Source organism: Pelobates fuscus, chromosome 3 (genome assembly GCF_036172605.1).
Source record: "Pelobates fuscus isolate aPelFus1 chromosome 3, aPelFus1.pri, whole genome shotgun sequence".
In the NCBI taxonomy this organism is placed as follows: domain Eukaryota; kingdom Metazoa; phylum Chordata; class Amphibia; order Anura; family Pelobatidae; genus Pelobates; species Pelobates fuscus.
This window is the reverse complement of record NC_086319.1, coordinates 366,670,646-366,690,873: the sequence shown is the minus strand read 5'-3', so window position 1 is coordinate 366,690,873 and position 20,228 is coordinate 366,670,646. Positions and strand designations below refer to the sequence as shown.

At 45.7% G+C, this 20,228-nt stretch overlaps 1 protein-coding gene across 1 annotated transcript in view; it reads right to left on the bottom strand.

Moving 5' to 3' along the window:
- The window catches only part of SEMA7A (semaphorin 7A (JohnMiltonHagen blood group)), a 42,236-nt gene extending 22,253 nt beyond the window's left edge, over positions 1–19,983 (bottom strand). Inside the window, exons 1-2 of the mRNA XM_063449346.1 lie at positions 19,840–19,983; positions 1,418–1,551 (exon numbers count right to left, since the gene is read on the bottom strand). Coding sequence (XP_063305416.1) covers positions 1,418–1,551; positions 19,840–19,936 — 231 coding nt within the window. The 5' untranslated portion in view covers positions 19,937–19,983. The remainder of the gene's footprint in view (positions 1–1,417; positions 1,552–19,839) is intronic.
- Between the last annotated feature and the right edge of the window lie 245 nt (positions 19,984–20,228).

Below are 20,228 nucleotides of genomic sequence, written 5' to 3'. Positions count from 1 at the left end.
CATGTTCTTTATGTTGAATTCATATGTATTATGTGAGTCATTTTAATTGTTTTTAAACCTTTAACATTATTTTAAAAGCTGGTACTTGTTTATTTATTGTGTATTTGTATTTCGATTTCACTGATAACCTGCTCATTAACAGGACTGTACAAAGAACAAGAGGCCCTCCTTTAGTTTAGAAGAAAGAAGATTTTGTCTAAGGCAGAGAAAGGGTAATAAAGATGAATAATGATCTGCCTAAACCTCTCTTTTATTAGAATATAATAAATGTTTTATGTTTTCTGTTTGGCATGACAGCATCGAGCGCAGGTAATACTTCTCTAACAGTCATTGGATTGACAAAGCATGGGCAATGCTGCACATGTCCTCAAAGCTTTCTTTTGAGAAAAATCTGAATTGGTGACTTTACTATCACCAGAGGAGGATTGGGCTTAGAAAAGGAGTCTGGAGTATTCCTGGATTACATGTAAGTTTTATGGTAATTAACCCCTTAAGGACACATGACATGTGTGACATGTCATGATTCCCTTTTATTCCAGAAGTTTGGTCCTTAAGGGGTTAAAGGGACACTATAGTCACCCAGACCACTTCAGCTCTATGAAGTGGTCTAGGTGCCAGGTCCTTCAGGTTTTAACTTTTCAGATGCAAACATAGCAGTTTCACATAAACTGCTACATTTACATTTGGGGTTAATCCAGCCTCTAGTGGCTGTCTTCCGGACAGCCACTAGAGGCGCATCTGCGACGCTGGAGGCATATTATGCCTCAATCGCGCAGAGCGTGCATAGGAAAGCATTGAGAAATGCTTTCCTATGGACACTTTGAATGTGCGCGCGGCACTTGCTGCACATGCGCATTCGGCTCCGCTGACGTCGGACAGGGGAGCTGACGTCGGCAGGGGAGGAGAGGTCACCAGTGCCGAGAGAGCCTGGCGCTGGATTAAGGTAAGTAACTAAAGAGGTTTTGAGGGTGGGGGTAACCTTAGGGTAACCTTAGGGCACTGTAGTGTCAGGAAAACCGCTTTGTTTTTACATTTATTTTTTACCATGAAGGGGCTATATATCGAACAAGAATAAGGAATAAATGTCTTTTAAGAAAATAATATAATTTAATTACTGTTCCTTTAAGCTACCGACACAGATAAGACATATTCCAAAACAGATGTTACAGAAGCTCAATGGGCTCTGAGCTGTATTACTGTATCCAGTTATGTGAATTTGAGTTGGATTTGTTTTGGGGTCCTGTTATTAATTCTTCTACACAGGAACATCCAGCACCTAGGCTTACTCTACAAGGTGTGCCTTTGATTTGTATACAATACAATGGATACCTGGCTGGCAGTGTGTTATGAAGGCAGTATAATTCTAGAATTGTATAAAGTCATCGTGGTCAAGAACAAGCAGCCATCTATCATTTACCTGTAGGGCTTCCGTAGTTTTGAAATCAAAGATATAAAGAATTTCCTGGCCTCCAACGTATAAAACATTTTCATTGGTCAGATGAAATACAGGATTTTTCTGTTGATGTGAAAGATTAAAATGTTGACCAATACCTGTGGGGAAACAAAAACAGAGAGTTAATGTGTGTGAGTTAACGAGCAACTAGCAGAAAACATGACCGAGAAGAGAGAATTAATGGCCATATCGGCTTTATACAGAGATCATACAGTTCCAGGCAGAAAAGCCATATTAAAGTGGGTCTGTTGCATTGCATGCAACTTTGTTTATTTAAAGATAGAGGAGACACATTGTGTTAGGAGAATTTCTAAACAAAAATGTGAATTTTCTTAATAAAAAAAGCATAAAAAGATATGCTTCCTCCAATCCATTAATTCTCGGCACAGAAAGCAATGACTTAAAGGGACACTCTAATCATCAACAAAACTTTATCTTACTCAAGTGATCTTGGTGTATAGATCATGCACCTTCAGATTCTCTGCTCAATTCTCTGCCATTTAGGAGTTAAATCACTTTTGTTTCTGAAGCCCTAGCCACACCTCCCCTGGCTGTGACTAGCATGAATAAAAATGGTTACATTTTCAATCAAATCTTACAGCACCGTGTGTTTATTTTAGAAGTTACTGTCTCGTGTTCTGTTAATTGAACTTTAATAACACACACACTGAACACACAGGACTCACAGAATCCTGCTATAGACTCTAACAAGCAATTAACAGAGCTAGAGACAAGACATTTTAAATAACGCTGATTGCCCTCATCCACTGGTTCTCTCTCATCTGTACTGGAGGCAGTGAGCAGGGAGTGGGCGCCAGTGTACCCCAGGTAGAAAGTCTATATTCACCTACATTTGGGGACACTCCAGCGTCATAATCATTACAGTGTGCTGTGGTGGTTTTGTTGCTTGGAGAATCATTTAATGACACTTGCTTTCATTTACAAAACAACAGATTTGTTTTGCATGCATTTGATGAGCGAGTTCTGCTTAGTACTGCATTGTCTACTTTCTATTTACTCTATGGTCGGATTTACAGGAATTAAACAAGACAATATATTAGTTTTCAAGAGACAATGTTCATGGGAATGAAAGGACTACTAATAATTAATACTAATAATTAAGTATGAGTAAACACATTACTGTGTCTCAATGTCCTTATTATACCTAAGCATAGATTCGAATAAACAGGATGTGAATTTAATTTACAGGAATAAAGCACGTATTTTCCCTTACTACATCTTTAACGAAACAAGATCTCAATACTATGTCTCATTGAAAATGACCTTTCTAGACTGATAGAGACTGTAGCAATATCTGTCCTTCTATTATGTTTTAATGGACAGTGCTTAGTCACAGCAATTAAACTTGACTTATTCATTTATTTTGCACAGAGTATACTGTAACGACTGTCCAGGAAATATACAGTGCTGCATTCTAATTTGTTTAGTCTATATTATTATCTACTTCCTGTATATATTCTATAAATAATTGTTATAAGTCATACATGACATTTGTCATCTCTGAATCCTATGAAAAAGACTACTGATTTGTCCAATGCAATATAAAATACAATTTAAAATATCATCTAATGTTTATGGAGAACTGGTAATTTAGGTGAATTCCTATACTGTACCAGAACAGTATCTATTTATGCTACCTGTCTGTATATATACACCTACACACACACACCCCGTGTGTTAGGCAATTTTACTTCTCTATTTTTAAGAATTTGCAACCATTACTAAACCATTACTAAACTTCCCCAAACAATCAGAGATAGACCTTTCAGAAAGCCACAACACCATATATGCAGAACGTGTTAATGTATTTCAGTAGTACAGAACAACACATAAACAAATAATAAAAATATTTTTCATCCAAGCAAACTATATATAGATAGAGTAGTTACGTATAATTAGCTGAAGACATTTATGAGTCGTAAGTGAGTATTTGAATTAAGACGTGATGACGCTTCGAATTATAAATGTTGGATAAGCTTTCAAATTATTTCAGATTTTTGAATACATTTTTTTTTATTTAAACATTAAAATATAAAATATCATTAAAATATATTTTAAAAATACATAAAATAATATTTGACATTTTTTATATTTTATTCTAACATTATTTTAAAAGTTTATTCAAAAATTTGTTGTTGTTTGGAAAGCTTTTTCAACAATATTGAATCAAAGCCTTAGTCCTTGCTTTAATATTGTTGGATGAGCTTTCCAATTGATTGGAATTTTTTGGATAAACTTTTAAAATTATTTTTTCAATAAATTAAAATATCAAAATATTTATATCATATTTAAACAATATATCAATATATCAAAATATTACCAAATTTAAAAAGTTTTCATAATATTAATAAATTTTTACAAGTTTGTCTAAAACAATTAAATTATTTAGAAAGGGGGGGCGGGGCCTAACTGCAGAGCTGAACAGACGTGCTTGTCTGGGGCTCCAGCACTGCTAAGCCCAATCTTGTGTAATCCGCACTGACAAAGGCCAAAACCGGACTCAAATTGCAGCCCAAACGACAGATGACCGGGAGTACTATATGTAGATACCAAACATGTGGTGTTACTCACCGGACCCATGAACTTGGAAGCCACAGCCTACCAGCAGGGATGGTGTGAGGGAGACGGCCGCTCCCCAACCAGCACACCAAGCTGAACATGCCCGTGTGGAACGCCGTTCCCCCCCAGCCCCCCATGGACCGGCGGGGGTCATCCCGGTCCCCACTGACCAAAAGCACACGACTATACCGCATCCTGCCATCCCCCGGGGAGCCGATGGGAACGGCACCGACACAAATAAAATGGCGGCCGCGTCCTGGTCGGTTAGGCCAACTCCTCAGCCTCTAGATGGCAACTACGTGGAAGATGCGCTCAAACGCCTTGACAAGATATTCAATGACTTCTGATATACAAGCGATTGGAACAATCGCCACCCCCAACAACCCAGGAGTAGTGATGTCCCGAACAGTTCGCCAGGAACCGCCCCCTATTCGTCATCATTGAGTAAACTTTGACCCTGTACCTCACAGTCAGCAGACACATTCCAGTCAATCAGCAGCAGACCCTCCCTCCCAGACCCTCCCATCTCCATGACGAATAGGGGGCGGACCGAACATCCGCGAACACGCTATGTTCGCCGGCGAACGGTTCCCGGTGAACTGTTCAGGACATCACACCATGAGCACACTTCATCCCCAAGCTCCTGCTGTACAAACAGACAGCTCACCCAGTTGTAAGGGTGGCAGAGGGCCCACCCCGATGTACCGCACACGCCGCAAGCGAACCCCTCGCCACCAGAGGAGACGAGCTCCCAAGCCCATGATAAAAAGGCCTCTGAGGAACACACGGAGAGACGAGAGGCACCGGACTGGACCCGCGAGACGGACCGACCGGGCCCAGCAGCCGAAAACACCGGGGCCGACCCAGAGCCCTGTCGGACTACAAACCCCTCACAGGATGCTACAGCCCCTTCTGCAGGTACGAGACCGGACCGGCATCCTTACCAAGCACTGCAGTGCTGCTCCATGCGCCAGCCTCAGACCCAGGCCCCGAACGGGCATAGGATGACTGGGCAGTACCATGACTTTGGAGGGCCAGCACCGGGCTTTATGGACTCTAGCCCACCAGGAGGCTACAGGACTCACCCACCGAATAGCATTGGCAACAATACCCGGCAAGCTATGGCTCCTGAATAGCATTGGCAACAATACCCGGCAATCTATGGCTCCTGAATAGCATTGGCAACAATACCCGGCAATCTATGGCTCCTGAATAGCAGTCGCAGAGATACAGCACCCACGGACTGGTGATCCTTAAGGTGCAGCTAAAGCCACTTCGTCTATAGACAGTCATAACAGTTAACCTTTCCACATCCTATACATGTCGCAATGCATAGTCTCTGAGAGCGGTTGATCACGATTCATACTAGGATGTCTTCCATGTTTTAGTGCAAACTAGTCTAACTACTAATATAGTTGAAACATGCTACTTTTATTCATGCCAGACAACCATAGTTAACCACCTCAGACATAGATAGCCTCACCCTGGTTCTCAGTATGTAGATTTATATACTCACGCACTGCTTAATATAACGTATTCACTATGACGTAAGCTTAAGCCTGTTTAAATTCAAAGATGTTCTTAAATTGTCTAAGCCTGTCTAAACACTACCAAGTTGTTGAATCTGACTGACAAACCTTATAATAATTTAACATATAAAATGTGCACGTATTAACATATACCCTATTGCAGTGATGGCGAACCTTTTTGAGCCCGAGTGCCCAAACCGCAATACATGCCAACTTTTTTTTCCTTAAAGTGCCAACCAAGGCAATTGCGTGTGTGTGGGGGGGTGCGTGTGTGTGGGGGGGTGCATGTGTGTGTGGGGGTGCTGTGTGTGTGGGGGGGTGTTGTGTGTGTGTGTATGAGGGGTGCTGTGTGTGTGTGTATGAGGGGTGCTGTGTGTGTGTGTATGAGGGGTGCTGTGTAAGTGTGTGGGGGGTGCTGTGTAAGTGTGTGGGGGGTGCTGTGTAAGTGTGTGGGGGTGCTGTGTGTGTGTGTGTGTGTGTGAGAAGTGTGCTGTATGTGTGTGTGTATGAGGGGTAATGTGTGTGTGAGAGGGGTGCTGTGTGGGGGTAGGGGTGCTGTGTGGGGGTAAGGGTGCTGGGCGGGGGTAAGGGTGCTGGGCGGGGGTAAGGGTGCTGGGCGGGGGTAAGGGTGCTGGGCGGGGGTAAGGGTGCTGGGCGGGGGTAAGGGTGCTGAGCGGGGGTAAGGGTGCTGGGCGGGGGTAAGGGTGCTGGGCGGGGGTAAGGGTGCTGGGGGGAGGTAAGGGTGCTGGGGGGGTAGGGGTACTGTGTGGGGGGGTAGGGGTGCTGTGTGGGGGGGTAGGGGTGCTGTGTGGGGGTAGGGGTGCTGTGTGGGGGTAGGGGTGCTATGTGTGGGGGGTAGGGGTACTGCTGGGGGGGTAGGGGTACTTTGTGGGGGGGTAGGGGTGCTGTGGGTGGGGGGGTAGGGGTTCTGCTTGGGGGGTAGGGGTACTGCTAGGGGGGTAGGGGTACTGTTGTGGGGGGGTAGGGGTACTGCTGTGGGGGGGTAGGGGTACTGCTCACCCACCGAATAGCATTGGCAACAATACCCGGCAAGCTATGGCTCCTGAATAGCATTGGCAACAATACTCGGCAATCTATGGCTCCTGAATAGCATTGGCAACAATACCCAGCAAATTATGGCTCCTGAATAGCAGTCGCAGAGATACAGCACCCACGGACTGGTGATCCTTAAAGGACCACTCTAGGCCCCCAGACCACTTCAGCTTAATGAAGTGGTCTGGGTGCCAGGTCCAGCTAGGGTTAACTAATTGTTTTATAAACATAGCAGTTTCAGAGAAACTGCTATGTTTATCAATTAGTTAAGCCTTCCCCTATTTCCTCTAGTGGCTGTCTCACTGACAGCCGCTAGAGGCGCTTGCGTGATTCTCACTGTGAAAATCACAGTGAGAGCACGCAAGCGTCCATAGGAAAGCATTATGAATGCTTTCCTATGTGACCGGCTGAATGCGCGCGCAGCTCTTGCCGCGCGTGCGCATTCAGCCGACTGGGAGGAACGGAGGCGGAGAGGAGGAGGAGAGCTCCCCGCCCAGCGCTGGAAAAAAGGTAAGTTTTACCCCTTTTCCCCTTTCCAGAGCCGGGCGGGAGGGGGTCCCTGAGGGTGGGGGCACCCTCAGGGCACTCTAGTGCCAGGAAAACGAGTATGCTTTCCTGGCACTAGAGTGGTCCTTTAAGGTGCAGCTAAAGCCACTTCGTCTATAGACAGTCATAACAGTTAACCTTTCCACATCCTATACATGTCGCAATGCATAGTCTCTGAGAGCGGTTGATCACGATTCATACTAGGATGTCTTCCATGTTTTAGTGCAAACTAGTCTAACTACTAATATAGTTGAAACATGCTACTTTTATTCATGCCAGACAGCCATAGTTAACCACCTCAGACATAGATAGCCTCACCCTGGTTCTCAGTATGTAGATTTATATACTCACGCACTGCTTAATATAACGTATTCACTATGATGTAAGCTTAAGCCTGTTTAAATTCAAAGATGTTCTTAAATTGTCTAAGCCTGTCTAAACACTACCAAGTTGTTGAATCTGACTGACAAACCTCATAATAATTTAACATATAAAATGTGCACGTATTAACATATACCCTATTATTACAATTGTTACTTGAAAAGCATGAGGAATGCCGTTGGGGTACCACATGCTCATTTGTTATACCTCCATGCACTACAAAAATAAAGAATTAAAAAAAAAAATGATTTAGAAAGATTCTCCAGCAATATTAAATGGAGGCCTTAGTTTGGTATCCATAGTATATATCAACGTAAGGTCCATAGCTAGTATTCAGGAATTAGATCCACTGAAAGCTCTCACATAATGAACACTATTTAAACAGTTTCCAAAAGTGAAAAATAAGAATAACTGCAAAGTTAGCATTTTCACAAACTCGGAAAAAAGAGGTAGACATTAACACATTTAATTGAATTTATTTGTTCATTTTGAGGATAAATAAAGAGACAGAGAGATATTCTAGATCAGATATTTAGAAATAAAACATATCTCGAACGTTTAAAAAATAATGGAGGGGAGATCTCTGCTATGAACAGCAGGACCTTCCTGGCGGTGAGTGGAGTGGATGGCCGCCGCTCCGCTAGCCCGACACGTAGCCCGACAACCACACTGCATCTGTGCGAACCCGGTCCCCCCATCCTCTGGGCCAGGGGGGTGATCCCGGTCCTCACCACACAGCCATACTTGGAGGTCATATCACACCAGGCCGTGGCGTAGGCCCGAAGCCCAAATCCAAGATGGCGGAAGCCACACGAGGAAGAGCTGACCCACAGAGCCCAGAACGGACCACTGATCCTTACTGCCCTGACACGCGAGAGAACAGACTGCCAGTAAGCACCGCAGGGCCCCAAATAAACAACTACCATCAAAGGCCAATGGGAAAAGAGGAGGGGAGACACAAAACAAATGGCGGCACCACAAACATCGCTTCCGGCGCCATGGACCAAACTACTTACCTAATGAAAGAGCTAAGAGGCCAGAGCCCGAGGCACAACGATGCGCCCCACTCCAACACACCAAACAGCACCACCCACCCAACGGTACCTCAGAAATGACACCCTGAAACTATGGACATGCAACAGGTCAGTGAAGTCCCCACCGGAAGCACGGAGCGAGCCACTGCACAGGGGGAAAACGAGCAGACACACCGCACCCGCACTGGCTAACAACAAGGCTAAGTAGACCTAAGAGAATTGCATATCATCTACGACCCCACCTCACGGAACACACTCATGATGAGGCAACACACCGGCCCATTAATCGGGACTATCCCAGGCCCAGCCGCGGCTGAGAGGCCATATATACTGACACCAACTGTCTTGGGCAAGATTAGAGACACTCAGAGACGCTAGCTATCCTTTATTAACTACAGTGTTCGGGTGTACCTAATTATGCTGGTGACACTGAACGTTTGGGGGTTGTTATTACTTAGATTTTCATGGTTATTATTATCGTTGTTACTTTCTCTATCATCTTCAATAGCGCTCCTCATACCACCGACAACCACTATCATACCCTCACGCAACTGACATGTCCGCGCAAACACACACAGTCCAGAGGGCACAGCTTACACCAAACGCCTACACTAGGCTCTGCACAGCCACACACCACGGCAGACTGCTTGACCACTCAATCTTATACACGCGCAGGGGCAGTGGCGGCTCTAGACTTGGCGAGGCCTTAGGCGAAATTCATACATGAGGCCCCCACTAACACCATTATTGGAAAAAAATTGCAGTTGACTTGTGTGTGTGTATAAGAAGCCGTAGATATATTGAAGGGGAAGCTTGCAGTACTGGATATAGAGAACTAGTCTTTGTATACATTGTTGCATTGTCTACCTGTGTGTGCCTGAGAGTGTGTGTCTGCCAGTGAGTATCTTTGTATATGTATGTATGTTTCCCTGAGCATGTGTATGTTTGTGTACTGCCTGTGGCCTTTATTAAGTTCATGGCGACGCTATGTTTTATGACAGTGTGTAGAATGATTGCCTTTAGGGGTTACAGGGTGAGTAAAGGAGTAACTGTGGCAGGGTGAGTGTAAAAGAGCAGGAGGGTGCCAGAGTGCGCAGAGTGGTGCCCGTGTGTTTAGAGGGAGCGATAGTGTGTATGGAGGTAGGTGACAGAGTGTATGGAGGTAGGTGACAGAGTGTGTGGAGAGAGGTGACAGAGTGTGTGGAGAGAGGTGACAGAGTGTGTGGAGAGAGGTGACAGAGTGTGTGGAGAGAGGTGACAGAGTGTGTGGAGAGAGGTGACAGAGTGTGTGGAGAGAGGTGACAGAGTGTGTAGGGAGGTGGCATAGTGTGAGGGGGTGGCATTAGTGTGAGAGTGTTACATTAGTGTAAGGGGGTGACAGAGTAAGAGGGGGTGGCATTAGTGTGAGAGTGTTACATTAGTGTAAGGGGGTGACAGAGTAAGAGGGGGTGGCATTAGTGTGAGAGTGTTACATTAGTGTAAGGGGGTGACAGAGTAAGAGGGGGTGACATTTGTGTAAGGGGTGTAACAGAGTAAGAGGGGAGAGAAAGAGGGAGGGTGACAGCATGAGAGGGAGGGTGACAGAGAGAGGGGGGGAGACCTGGTGTTAGAGGGGGGAGACGGTGTTAGAGGGGGGAGACGGTGTTAGAGGGGGGAGACGGTGTTAGAGGGGGGAGACGGTGTTAGAGGGGGGAGACGGTGTTAGAGGGGGGAGACGGTGTTAGAGGGGGGAGACGGTGTTAGAGGGGGGAGACGGTGTTAGAGGGGGGAGACGGTGTTAGAGGGGGGAGACGGTGTTAGAGGGGGGAGACGGTGTTAGAGGGGGGAGACGGTGTTAGAGGGGGGAGACGGTGTTAGAGGGGGGAGACGGTGTTAGAGGGGGGAGACGGTGTTAGAGGGGGGAGACGGTGTTAGAGGGGGGAGACGGTGTTAGAGGGGGGAGACGGTGTTAGAGGGGGGAGACGGTGTTAGAGGGGGAGACGGTGTTAGAGGGGGGAGACGGTGTTAGAGGGGGGAGACGGTGTTAGAGGGGGGAGACGGTGTTAGAGGGGGGAGACGGTGTTAGAGGGGGGAGACGGTGTTAGAGGGGGGAGACGGTGTTAGAGGGGGGTGACGGTGTTAGAGGGGGGTGACGGTGTTAGAGGGGGGTGACGGTGTTAGAGGGGGGTGACGGTGTTAGAGGGGGGTGACGGTGTTAGAGGGGGGTGACGGTGTTAGAGGGGGTGACGGTGTTAGAGGGGGGTGACGGTGTTAGAGGGGGGTGACGGTGTTAGAGGGGGGTGACGGTGTTAGAGGGCGTGACGGTGTTAGAGGGCGTGACGGTGTTAGAGGGCGTGACGGTGTTAGAGGGCGTGACGGTGTTAGAGGGCGTGACGGTGTTAGAGGGCGTGACGGTGTTAGAGGGCGTGACGGTGTTAGAGGGCGTGACGGTGTTAGAGGGCGTGACGGTGTTAGAGGGCGTGACGGTGTTAGAGGGCGTGACGGTGTGAGAGGGCGTGACGGTGTGAGAGGGCGTGACGGTGTGAGAGGGCGTGACGGTGTGAGAGGGCGTGACGGTGTGAGAGGGCGTGACGGTGTGAGAGGGGGTGACGGTGTGAGAGGGGGTGACGGTGTGAGAGGGGGTGACGGTGTTAGAGGGGGTGACGGTGTTAGAGGGGGTGACGGTGTGTGGGGAGTGACAGGGTAAGGTGACAGAGAAAGGTGGGTGACAGTGTGAGAGGGGGTGACGGTGTTAGAGGGGGTGACGGTGTTAGAGGGGGTGACGGTGTGTGGGGAGTGACAGGGTAAGGTGACAGAGAAAGGTGGGTGACAGTGTGGGGGGTCACAGGGTGGGTGGCAGAGTAAGAGGTGGGGTGACAGGTGAGGTGGCAGAGTGAGAGGGGGTGACCGGTGAGGTGGCAGGGTGAGAGGGGGTGACAGGTGAGGTGGCAGGGTGAGAGGGGGTGACAGGTGAGGTGGCAGGGCGACAGGTGGGGTGGCAGGGTGAGTGACAGGGTCAGATGTGGGGTGAGAGAGGGTGACAGTGTGAGGTGGGGTGACGGTGTGTGGGGAGTGACAGGGTAAGGTGACAGAGTAAGGTGGGTGACATAGTGTGGGGGCTCACAGGGTGGGTGACAGAGTAAGAGGTGGGGTGACAGGTGAGGTGGCAGAGTGAGAGGGGGTGACAGGTGAGGTGGCAGGGTGAGAGGGGGTGACAGGTGGGGTGGCAGGGTGAGTGACAGGGTCAGATGTGGGGTGAGAGGGGAGGCAGGGTGAGGGGGGTGACAGGTGGGGTGGCAGGGTGAGAGGGAGTAACAGTATTAGAGGGTGACAGGTGGGGTGGCAGGGTGAGTGACAGGGTCAGATGTGGGGTGAGAGGGGAGAAAGGGTGAGGGGGTGACAGGTGGGGTGGCAGGGTGAGAGGGGGTGACAGAGTAAGAGGTGGGGTGACCGTGTGTGGGGAGTGACAGGGTGGGTGACAGTGTGGGGGTCACAGGGTGGGTGACAGAGTAAGAGGTGGGGTGACAGGGTGAGAGGGGGTGACAGGTGGGGTGGCAGAGTGAGAGGTGGGGTGGCAGATGGGGTGGCAGCGTGAGAGGGGGGTGACATGGTGAAAGGAGGTGACAGGTGGGGTGGCAGGGTGAGATGGGGTGACAGGTGGGGGGCAGGGTGACAGGTGGGGTAGCAGTGTGAGAGAGGGGTGACAGGGTGAAGTGGCAGGGTGAGGGGGGTGACAGGGTGAAGTGGCAGGGTGAGAAGGTGGTGAGAAGTGGGGTGGCAGGGTGAGGGGGGGTGACAGCGTGAGGGGGTGACAGGGTAAGATGGGGTGACAGGGTGAGATGGGGTGAGGGGGGCGATGGGGTGAGGGGGGGGCGACAGGGTGAGATGGGGTGCGACAGGGTGAGATGGGGTGAGGGGGGGTGAGAGGGGGTGAGGGGGGGTGAGATGGGGTGAGGGGGGTGATGGGGTGAGATGGGGTGACGGGGTGAGATGGGGGTGACGGGGTGACAGGGTGAGATGGGGTGAGGGGGGGTGACAGGGTGAGATGGGGTGAGGGGGGGTGACAGGGTGAGATGGGGGTGAGGGGGGGTGACAGGGTGAGATGGGGGTGAGATGGGCTGAGGGGGGGTGAGATGGGGATGACAGGATGAGATGGGGTCAAAATGTACCTTTTCCCTGGTGGTCCAGTGGGGTCAATCTGTCCCTGGTGGTCCAGTGTCCTGGATGGCTCCCTGGTGGTCCAGTGGGCTTTCCGGTCTGCAGCTCCGCCGGATGCAGAGCTGCAGACCACATGGGCAAAGTCTCGCGATCTCCATTCAGAGCGTTGCCGTGGTAACCCGCGGTAACGCTCTGATTGGCTGGAGATCGCGAGACCTCAGTCTGCAGCTCACACCCGGCGGAGCTGCAGACTGAGGCTGGCTCTCTCCCTGGGCGGCCTGACAGGAGGGGCCTCGCACCCGGCGGCATACCGGGCAAGCCGCCGGGCCCCCTCCTGTGTCGGGTCCTCGGTCATAGACCGAGAACCCGACATGTCAGTCTGCCCTCAGGCGATTTAGGCGGCCGCGAGGCCCCTGACTGCGCGAGGCCTTAGGCGGCCGCCTAAATCGCCTAATTAGAGAGCCGCCTCTGCGCAGGGGCTCCTGCTACTGAGGGCTTGGGGTGACCGACTTAAGCCACTGACCCACTCTACCTGAAAGCAATAAGTTTATACAAAGATGCGTAATCGACTAACACTCATGACATAAAAATGTGCATAGTATAGCGTTCAACCAAGCCTGATATACATTATAAAAATATGCAAATTTTCATGCCACTGCCTAACTATTGTAAATCTTGAAACACGCTGTTGTGGCGGATGTCGATACCCTGTAACCCTGTCGATACCCTGCACATCAAAAATAAAGAATTTAAAAAACAAAAAATTAAAAAAAAATACTGAATTGATTGACCCTCAAAAAATTGAAGACTGCAAAAAGGAAATAAATAAGTTACAAGATACAGTTAAAGGGTTGCTCTAAGCACCATCACAACTTTTCAGGATTCCAAAGGTAATGGTAAATACGGCATCCTGAACCTACTCTCAGCTCTGATAAAGACTTAGCAACTCTGCAAATTATAATAGTCTCAGCTCCAGGTTACCTATATAAGTTGTGTCCAACTTAGACTGAGCTCTCTTTCCTTCCAAAAAGAAAACCGTACATGCGCAAACGATGGCTCCGCCAATAGTTGCATGACTGCTACCTGTTTTTAGGGCAGTTCCACTCATCCAACTTGATGAATGAAACAGCTTTTTGGGAACAAACAAAAACACCCTTCTAGACAAGGGTTTATAGGATTAAAAAGACACCAAAATGAGAAGCTGAGTGGAACATCTTGAATAGGTATTTGAGAGGTGTAATTGCAACTGCAGGCAGAAGAACTTTAAGATATTTCTTTGGTTTGTTTTTTTCACATCGATTCATTGCATAAATGAGAAGTAGAACGCAACACTGACGTCCTAGTTAATGACAAAGCTCTAAAGACGATATGACACAATATAAGCTATTGTTCCCTATTTAGGAATAAATAACGTCTTTGAGATAACAATAAATTCATGTCATCATACCTACTAGGGGAGAGTTTATAAAGGAAGGGCAAGCCAAATAAGGAAGTGCTAAAAAAACGTTATTTAAATCCCCAAATAATAGGAGGAAGCAATTACACTAAAGTATGGGAAAGAACCCTGAATTGTTAATTATGAATAAAGTCTAGTACGTCCTTGAGTTTGGGATTTTCTTGAAACACTAAAATCATTGTATGAATAGCATTAAAACCCAACATTTTTTTTTTACAAAATTTTAATTCTGGTCGAGGGGCCCCTATGTGGACCTTTCTACTCCCTATACGGACTGCACCACTGAGTGTGGAAGGCTGCTGTTCTGAGATTCGGAGAGAAGATGGGGGGACAGTGGAATGATCTGTATTTTGTACCTCACTTTCTTAACTTGCACCTATGGACTAGGTGTAGGGAATTATTTTTGACACCAGAATGTATCTGGTTTGTTCATGTTTATTTTGGGTCGATATACAGTGACGGGGGTTATATATATTACATATTATATATCACAGACTACTAGAACATCAGTATGTAATACATCTGTCGAGTTATAGATCAAGCTAAAATGTAATTCTGTATTTTCATTAGACACAGTAAGCACGCAGCATCGTTAGAGAGGTTAAATAGCCCTGTGCTCAGTGCTTAATAGAGGATATCTGGGAAATCCACTGCAAATTATTGGTTTAAGTAGATACGGGGAAGCGAGTAAGAGGATTATAGTAAGGAAATAAAATAGAATGTACTGTTTCTTTAATGGTGTAGTACCTTTCCATTACTGTGTAATGTTAAATACCAGAGATTTAGGAATCTGGGCTTGTTCATTCTCTGCTCAGTATATTTCCAACATTGGGCGCTGTTCTCCCTAAACAATCATGGATTCTGGATCTGCAGTCCCGTGTGTTACCCACATCTGACACCGGACGCAGTACTACTATAGCTTTTCATCTCTCTGACATTCGCATCATTGGGCACTCCTTTGACACCAGCAAGGACTCAGCTTCAACATACTGGGGGACACCGGAGTGTCCCAAATAGTTTCCATATTTAAACTCCCTTTAGTTTTACTCTGTGCCATTTCGGGGTTCTTTCTTGACCTAATAGCGCACTCCGCTGTACTTTGTGATTTCCTGGTTTTCACTCGGCTTGTCCTTGTGTTTGCATTCTCCTGGTGTCTTTGACCCAACCTTGATAAACTGTATTTGGGATTCTCTTATTCCCTGAGACGTAGGCTTTGTTTCTGAGTTAGATCCCTCTCCCGTCAACGGAGGTTCCATGCATTTGAGGAACACTACTGCATTAGAAATATAAACCTGAATACCTAACGCTTTAGTGTCCCCTTGTCCCTGTGTATATTCAGGTGTCCTCCCACCAAGTGCATTAAAAATTAAGAAAATAAACGATTTACCTACTCTTTTCCAGCACAGAGGCTTCCTCGGCCCTGCATACTTTTCTGCCTCCCCTGATGACATGGCCACCTCTATAGCTGATCCAATACAATGCTTCTTACAATAAAGCAAAGGTGACCTGATGTACATGCGCAGCCACACACACATCCAAGCTTCCCCTTAGGAAGACATTGAATCAGTGCTTTTATATGGGGGCGTTCACATCACATGACCGAGTCTACTCCGTTTCACTCAGTTCCACTGAGTTTTACTCAAATCCACGGAAGCGCCTCTATAAGAGGGGGATTTAACCCCGCAATGTAAATATTGCCATTTCTATAAAACTGTAATGCTTTGTAAATATTGCCATTTCTATAAAACTGTAATGCTTTACATTGCAGGGTAACAAACACTACTACACCCAGACAACTTCACTGAGTAATCCTTTAACCCCCTTAAGGACCAAACTTCTGGAATAAAAGGGAATCATGACATGTCACACGTCATGTGTCCTTAAGGGGTTAAGCCAGACATTCCAAGTGTCGCTATTACACCTCTATCATTTTCCCATCATCTAGTCTTGATCCTCACCTGCTTGACGGATTCCTGACTCACACACCTTGTCATCCTAAACATGTGCACTTCCTCAAATATTAGTAATGAGGTGAGCTGTTGTCCAGCTGTGTCACAATTTATAGTTGACAAATATGACTTGATGAACAACGGATATGATGACATTATTATTACAACAAACGGATAAATGTAGGAAGGAAATGTAACAATTTATGAAAGACTATAACATGAATAGGAGGCTATTGTCCAGTAAGCAATAATACTTACAGGGTTGTTCGCTAAAGTAAGAATTCAAAGTGAATTTAAAATTTAAGGCCAAAGTAGTTGAACTGTAAGCATTGCTGAATTAGACAATTTTTCCAGTTCAACTATTATAACCTTAAATCTGGAAATGTACTTTGAATTGTCGTTTTAATAATTAAACTTGATACTTTATGCTCTATAATGTCCAGACGGACTGACAGAGGATTCCGTTTACTTACGTTTATGTAAAAAAAGGGCAGCTGAGCATTAGTCCCTGCCATTAGATACACTCAGCGCCACTAATTACTGCAAAGTATGCTCTAATGCTGGATGATGATGGCCCAGCCTTATGCTAAGAATGAGCCTTTGAAGTGTGAGATCAAAAGAACGATCATCACACTCAGAATGCTGACGTCTTTTATGTGACTGGAGTCTATCATTAAAATTTTTATTTAATTTAAAAATTTGGGATTTTCATAAATTCTCGCTGAAAGATCTCCACAGCTGGGCTTGTGGCTCCAGCACAAAGACGTCTCAGTGAGAAGCCACTGATTGGTCAATAGATCTGTGTCACGTTTAAAAAGAGGAGGGCTTACAAAGGCTGCAGACAGCAGATCTGCAGCTATTGCTAGCTGATTTTTTTTTTTTAACCCCCTCATGTTTTCTTTAGGGGCACATTTTCTAAATAATGGGGAAGACTATTTTCCGACGCAGCGTTATGTTATATCCAGCATTTGTGTTTCTATCTGATTAGCATGTTTCTCGTTGCAAGTACAATGGCTTGAGGCAGACTGGCCTCCATTTTATTCCTTCATCCGTGCTGTGTGGATTTTAAGCAGGCGTTCAGATTGTCAGGCAGAAACACACCCTTCTGAATTAATTATACAGACGCTGCTGACACAAATGGGGGGGGGGGGGGTGGTTGATACTAACAGGAATGTAAGAAGCTAGCGTGAAAAAGACAGAATGTAAGGGAATACGACATTTATAATTCAGGATGAGTACTGAGAAGCCATGAAAAGATGACATTACGCATACCTTAATGGCTTGTTATTGACGACAGTAAGGGGTAAGAAGAACGTAGAATCAGTGAGGGGCAATGGTTGGGAACCTGATATGAATGAGGCAGGTACTTGATATAACTGAGGCAGCTCTCCCCTTAATTCCTCGTCCCTTACTTCCTCCATCTATACTTTTCCCAGTTACTGTGCTCCTTCCTTCCAAACAAGCCCCCAACAGAATTTAGTGTCTGTTTAGTTTACCTGTTGTACAGCGCTGCGGAATATGTCGGTGCTATATACCGTAAATAATTTAAAATTATAACGGGATGGATCACTGGAAAAATGTGAGGGTGGAGGCATGCTGTATGAAAGGAAGAACAGGTGGTATTTTATAGAAAGGCGTGCTATGCCATGCATGAGAACTAAGAATAGGGTGGGATTTGATGAGGTTGAGGGGGAGGCTGCCATTAACCATGTGTGGTTTGTCATGGATGAGAAGAAGTAAGTGCTGTTTATAGGGTGGTAGATGGCATGGATGAGACGGTGCCAATAAGAGGGTATGAGTTGGTGGGGATTAGGGGGATAGCGGTCATTAATACAATAATAAGATGAAGGAAAATAGTCGCTGTCATTTATAGAGTCGCTGCCAATAATAGATTAGCTGCCATTAATAGAAAGGGCGCTGCGTAAATACATTTTTTTTATAGTAAGCATCTGTCAACTACGCTGATTATGGCAAAACTAGGATTTGAACATATTGCATTTCACAAGTGACGTCCAAGATAGAATGCAGTTACTGATAAAATAACTAAAAATGCAACAAGCAGAGTCATTCAGCACAGAATGGACTGTCGGGAATTCAAACGTTGAACCACCTATTGCGCTGAAACACAATACAAAATCCACCCTGCCTCCCCTCCACGCCAGCAGGGTGAAACACACAACAACCAGATTATTCACTAAAGTGAGAATTTGGGGAGAATTCCGTAGGCAAATTGGAAGCATTTGGACTTGGGAAAAAAAATCAATTTTGGCTATTTTGGCCTTAAATTTAAAATTCACGTTTAATTCCCAATAATTCTCACTTCAGTGAATAACTCTGTAAGCTATAGTATGTGAAATCAATATTCTATATTGTTATTTCGTCACGGTGTCTGAACTCACTGGAGGCATGGAATGGGACAGCTGGTTACCGACAGAAGAATCAGAATATACTCTTAACATTATTTATAATCTTTTGTCTTTTCCAATACGCAACAATATATATTTAAAAATACAAAAAGAGAAGTCCTGCGCTTAGTCCCATTACTGCTGGGCCAGCTGCAATGACTACAATACACATCAGCCCCATTATATAGTAAAAACCAAAGTAAAGAAAATGTTACTTGCGCTTTCTCCTTAATCCCTATGTATATTTAGACAAATGGAGGTCATTTAGTTGCTCCAATGGCCATTGGAGGTAAGGCCCGCCTGCCAACGTCAAGGCAGACCCCCCTAAGCGGGTCCTAACACTGACCCTTCAGCCTGCTTCCTTGAGCTTCTGGCAAAAATATCTCTAATGAGACAGAAATGGGTATTTTTTATATACACCCCTTTACTTATTAACCCTTAATAGGGAACACATGGGATGGGCAGCAGCATTGTAACCATACCCATTTCTGTCTCATTAGAGATATTTTTGCCAGAAGCTCAAGGAAGCAGGCTGAAGGGTCAGTGTTAGGACCCGCTTAGGGGGGTCTGCCTTGACGTTGGCTGGCGGGCCTTACCTCCAATGGCCATTGGAGCAACTAAATGACCTCCATTTGTCTAAATATACATAGGGATTAAGGAGAAAGCGCAAATATATATTTAAGTGTCAATATTAATGAATATAATACATTTAAATAACTTAAGGGGGGAAATGGTTAAATCAAAGTCTACGCTTCTCCCTTTAATAATGTAATGAATAATTTAACGTCCTTAAATTATATTTTTTTTGTTGTAGAGTTGCGAGCACAGAGATTCTCTTTTAATTAAGTATATCTGTGTATTTGCAAGTCGTGTGTATGAAGGTAGGTAGAAAGATTATTAATAATGTCATTTGAAAAAGAGTCGCTGTAGGATTATGCCATGCCAGGTGTATGATACGGTGTGCAATAAAAAAACATAAAGACAGTTTTACAATTTCAGAAAATATACTGGTCATTATATCAGAACACACATTGTTTCCATAGCTACTAAGCTCCTACTGCCCAGCAACCTGATTAACCTAATTATATTACCCTGGGGTGGGGGGTGCCATCTGTTCCTCCAAACTGGAGAGACTTCTGGTAGAGTAAGGTCATAATAAACAAACACAATATTATAAAAACAATGTAATATTGTTAATAATACTAAAAGAGATAGCAATATTGAAGACAGTAAAACCAGTTTAAATAAAACCTCAACATTACTATGAGACAGACATGGATTGGTACCCACAATAAATGATGGGGGATGGCTCTTACCTTCCTTGGAGCTGATGATCCCTCTTTTAGTAAGGAGCTGTCCAAATGTGGAGCATAAAAGCAAATAGAAATATGGTATTACACGAAGTAAGTCCATGGCTGCTTGCTGGTGCTGTCAAACCCTCTGACTGAATGAGAATGCTGAACTATCACTAAATATCAGAGGAAGATTCATTTTCATTTTAACAGTTACCGCCCTCTACTGGTCATCATCAGGACGGAACATTTAGCCCTTCTCTAAACTCTCTTCAAGAGAAAAAAATATCGATATCTACATCCTCCTATTAGCTCTATCTATATATTTGATACTAATATATGAGCCCATCATTTATTACTTTTTTCTGGCATTTCTCTTTCTTTTTTAGTATCTATATGACTTAGAGGATTTT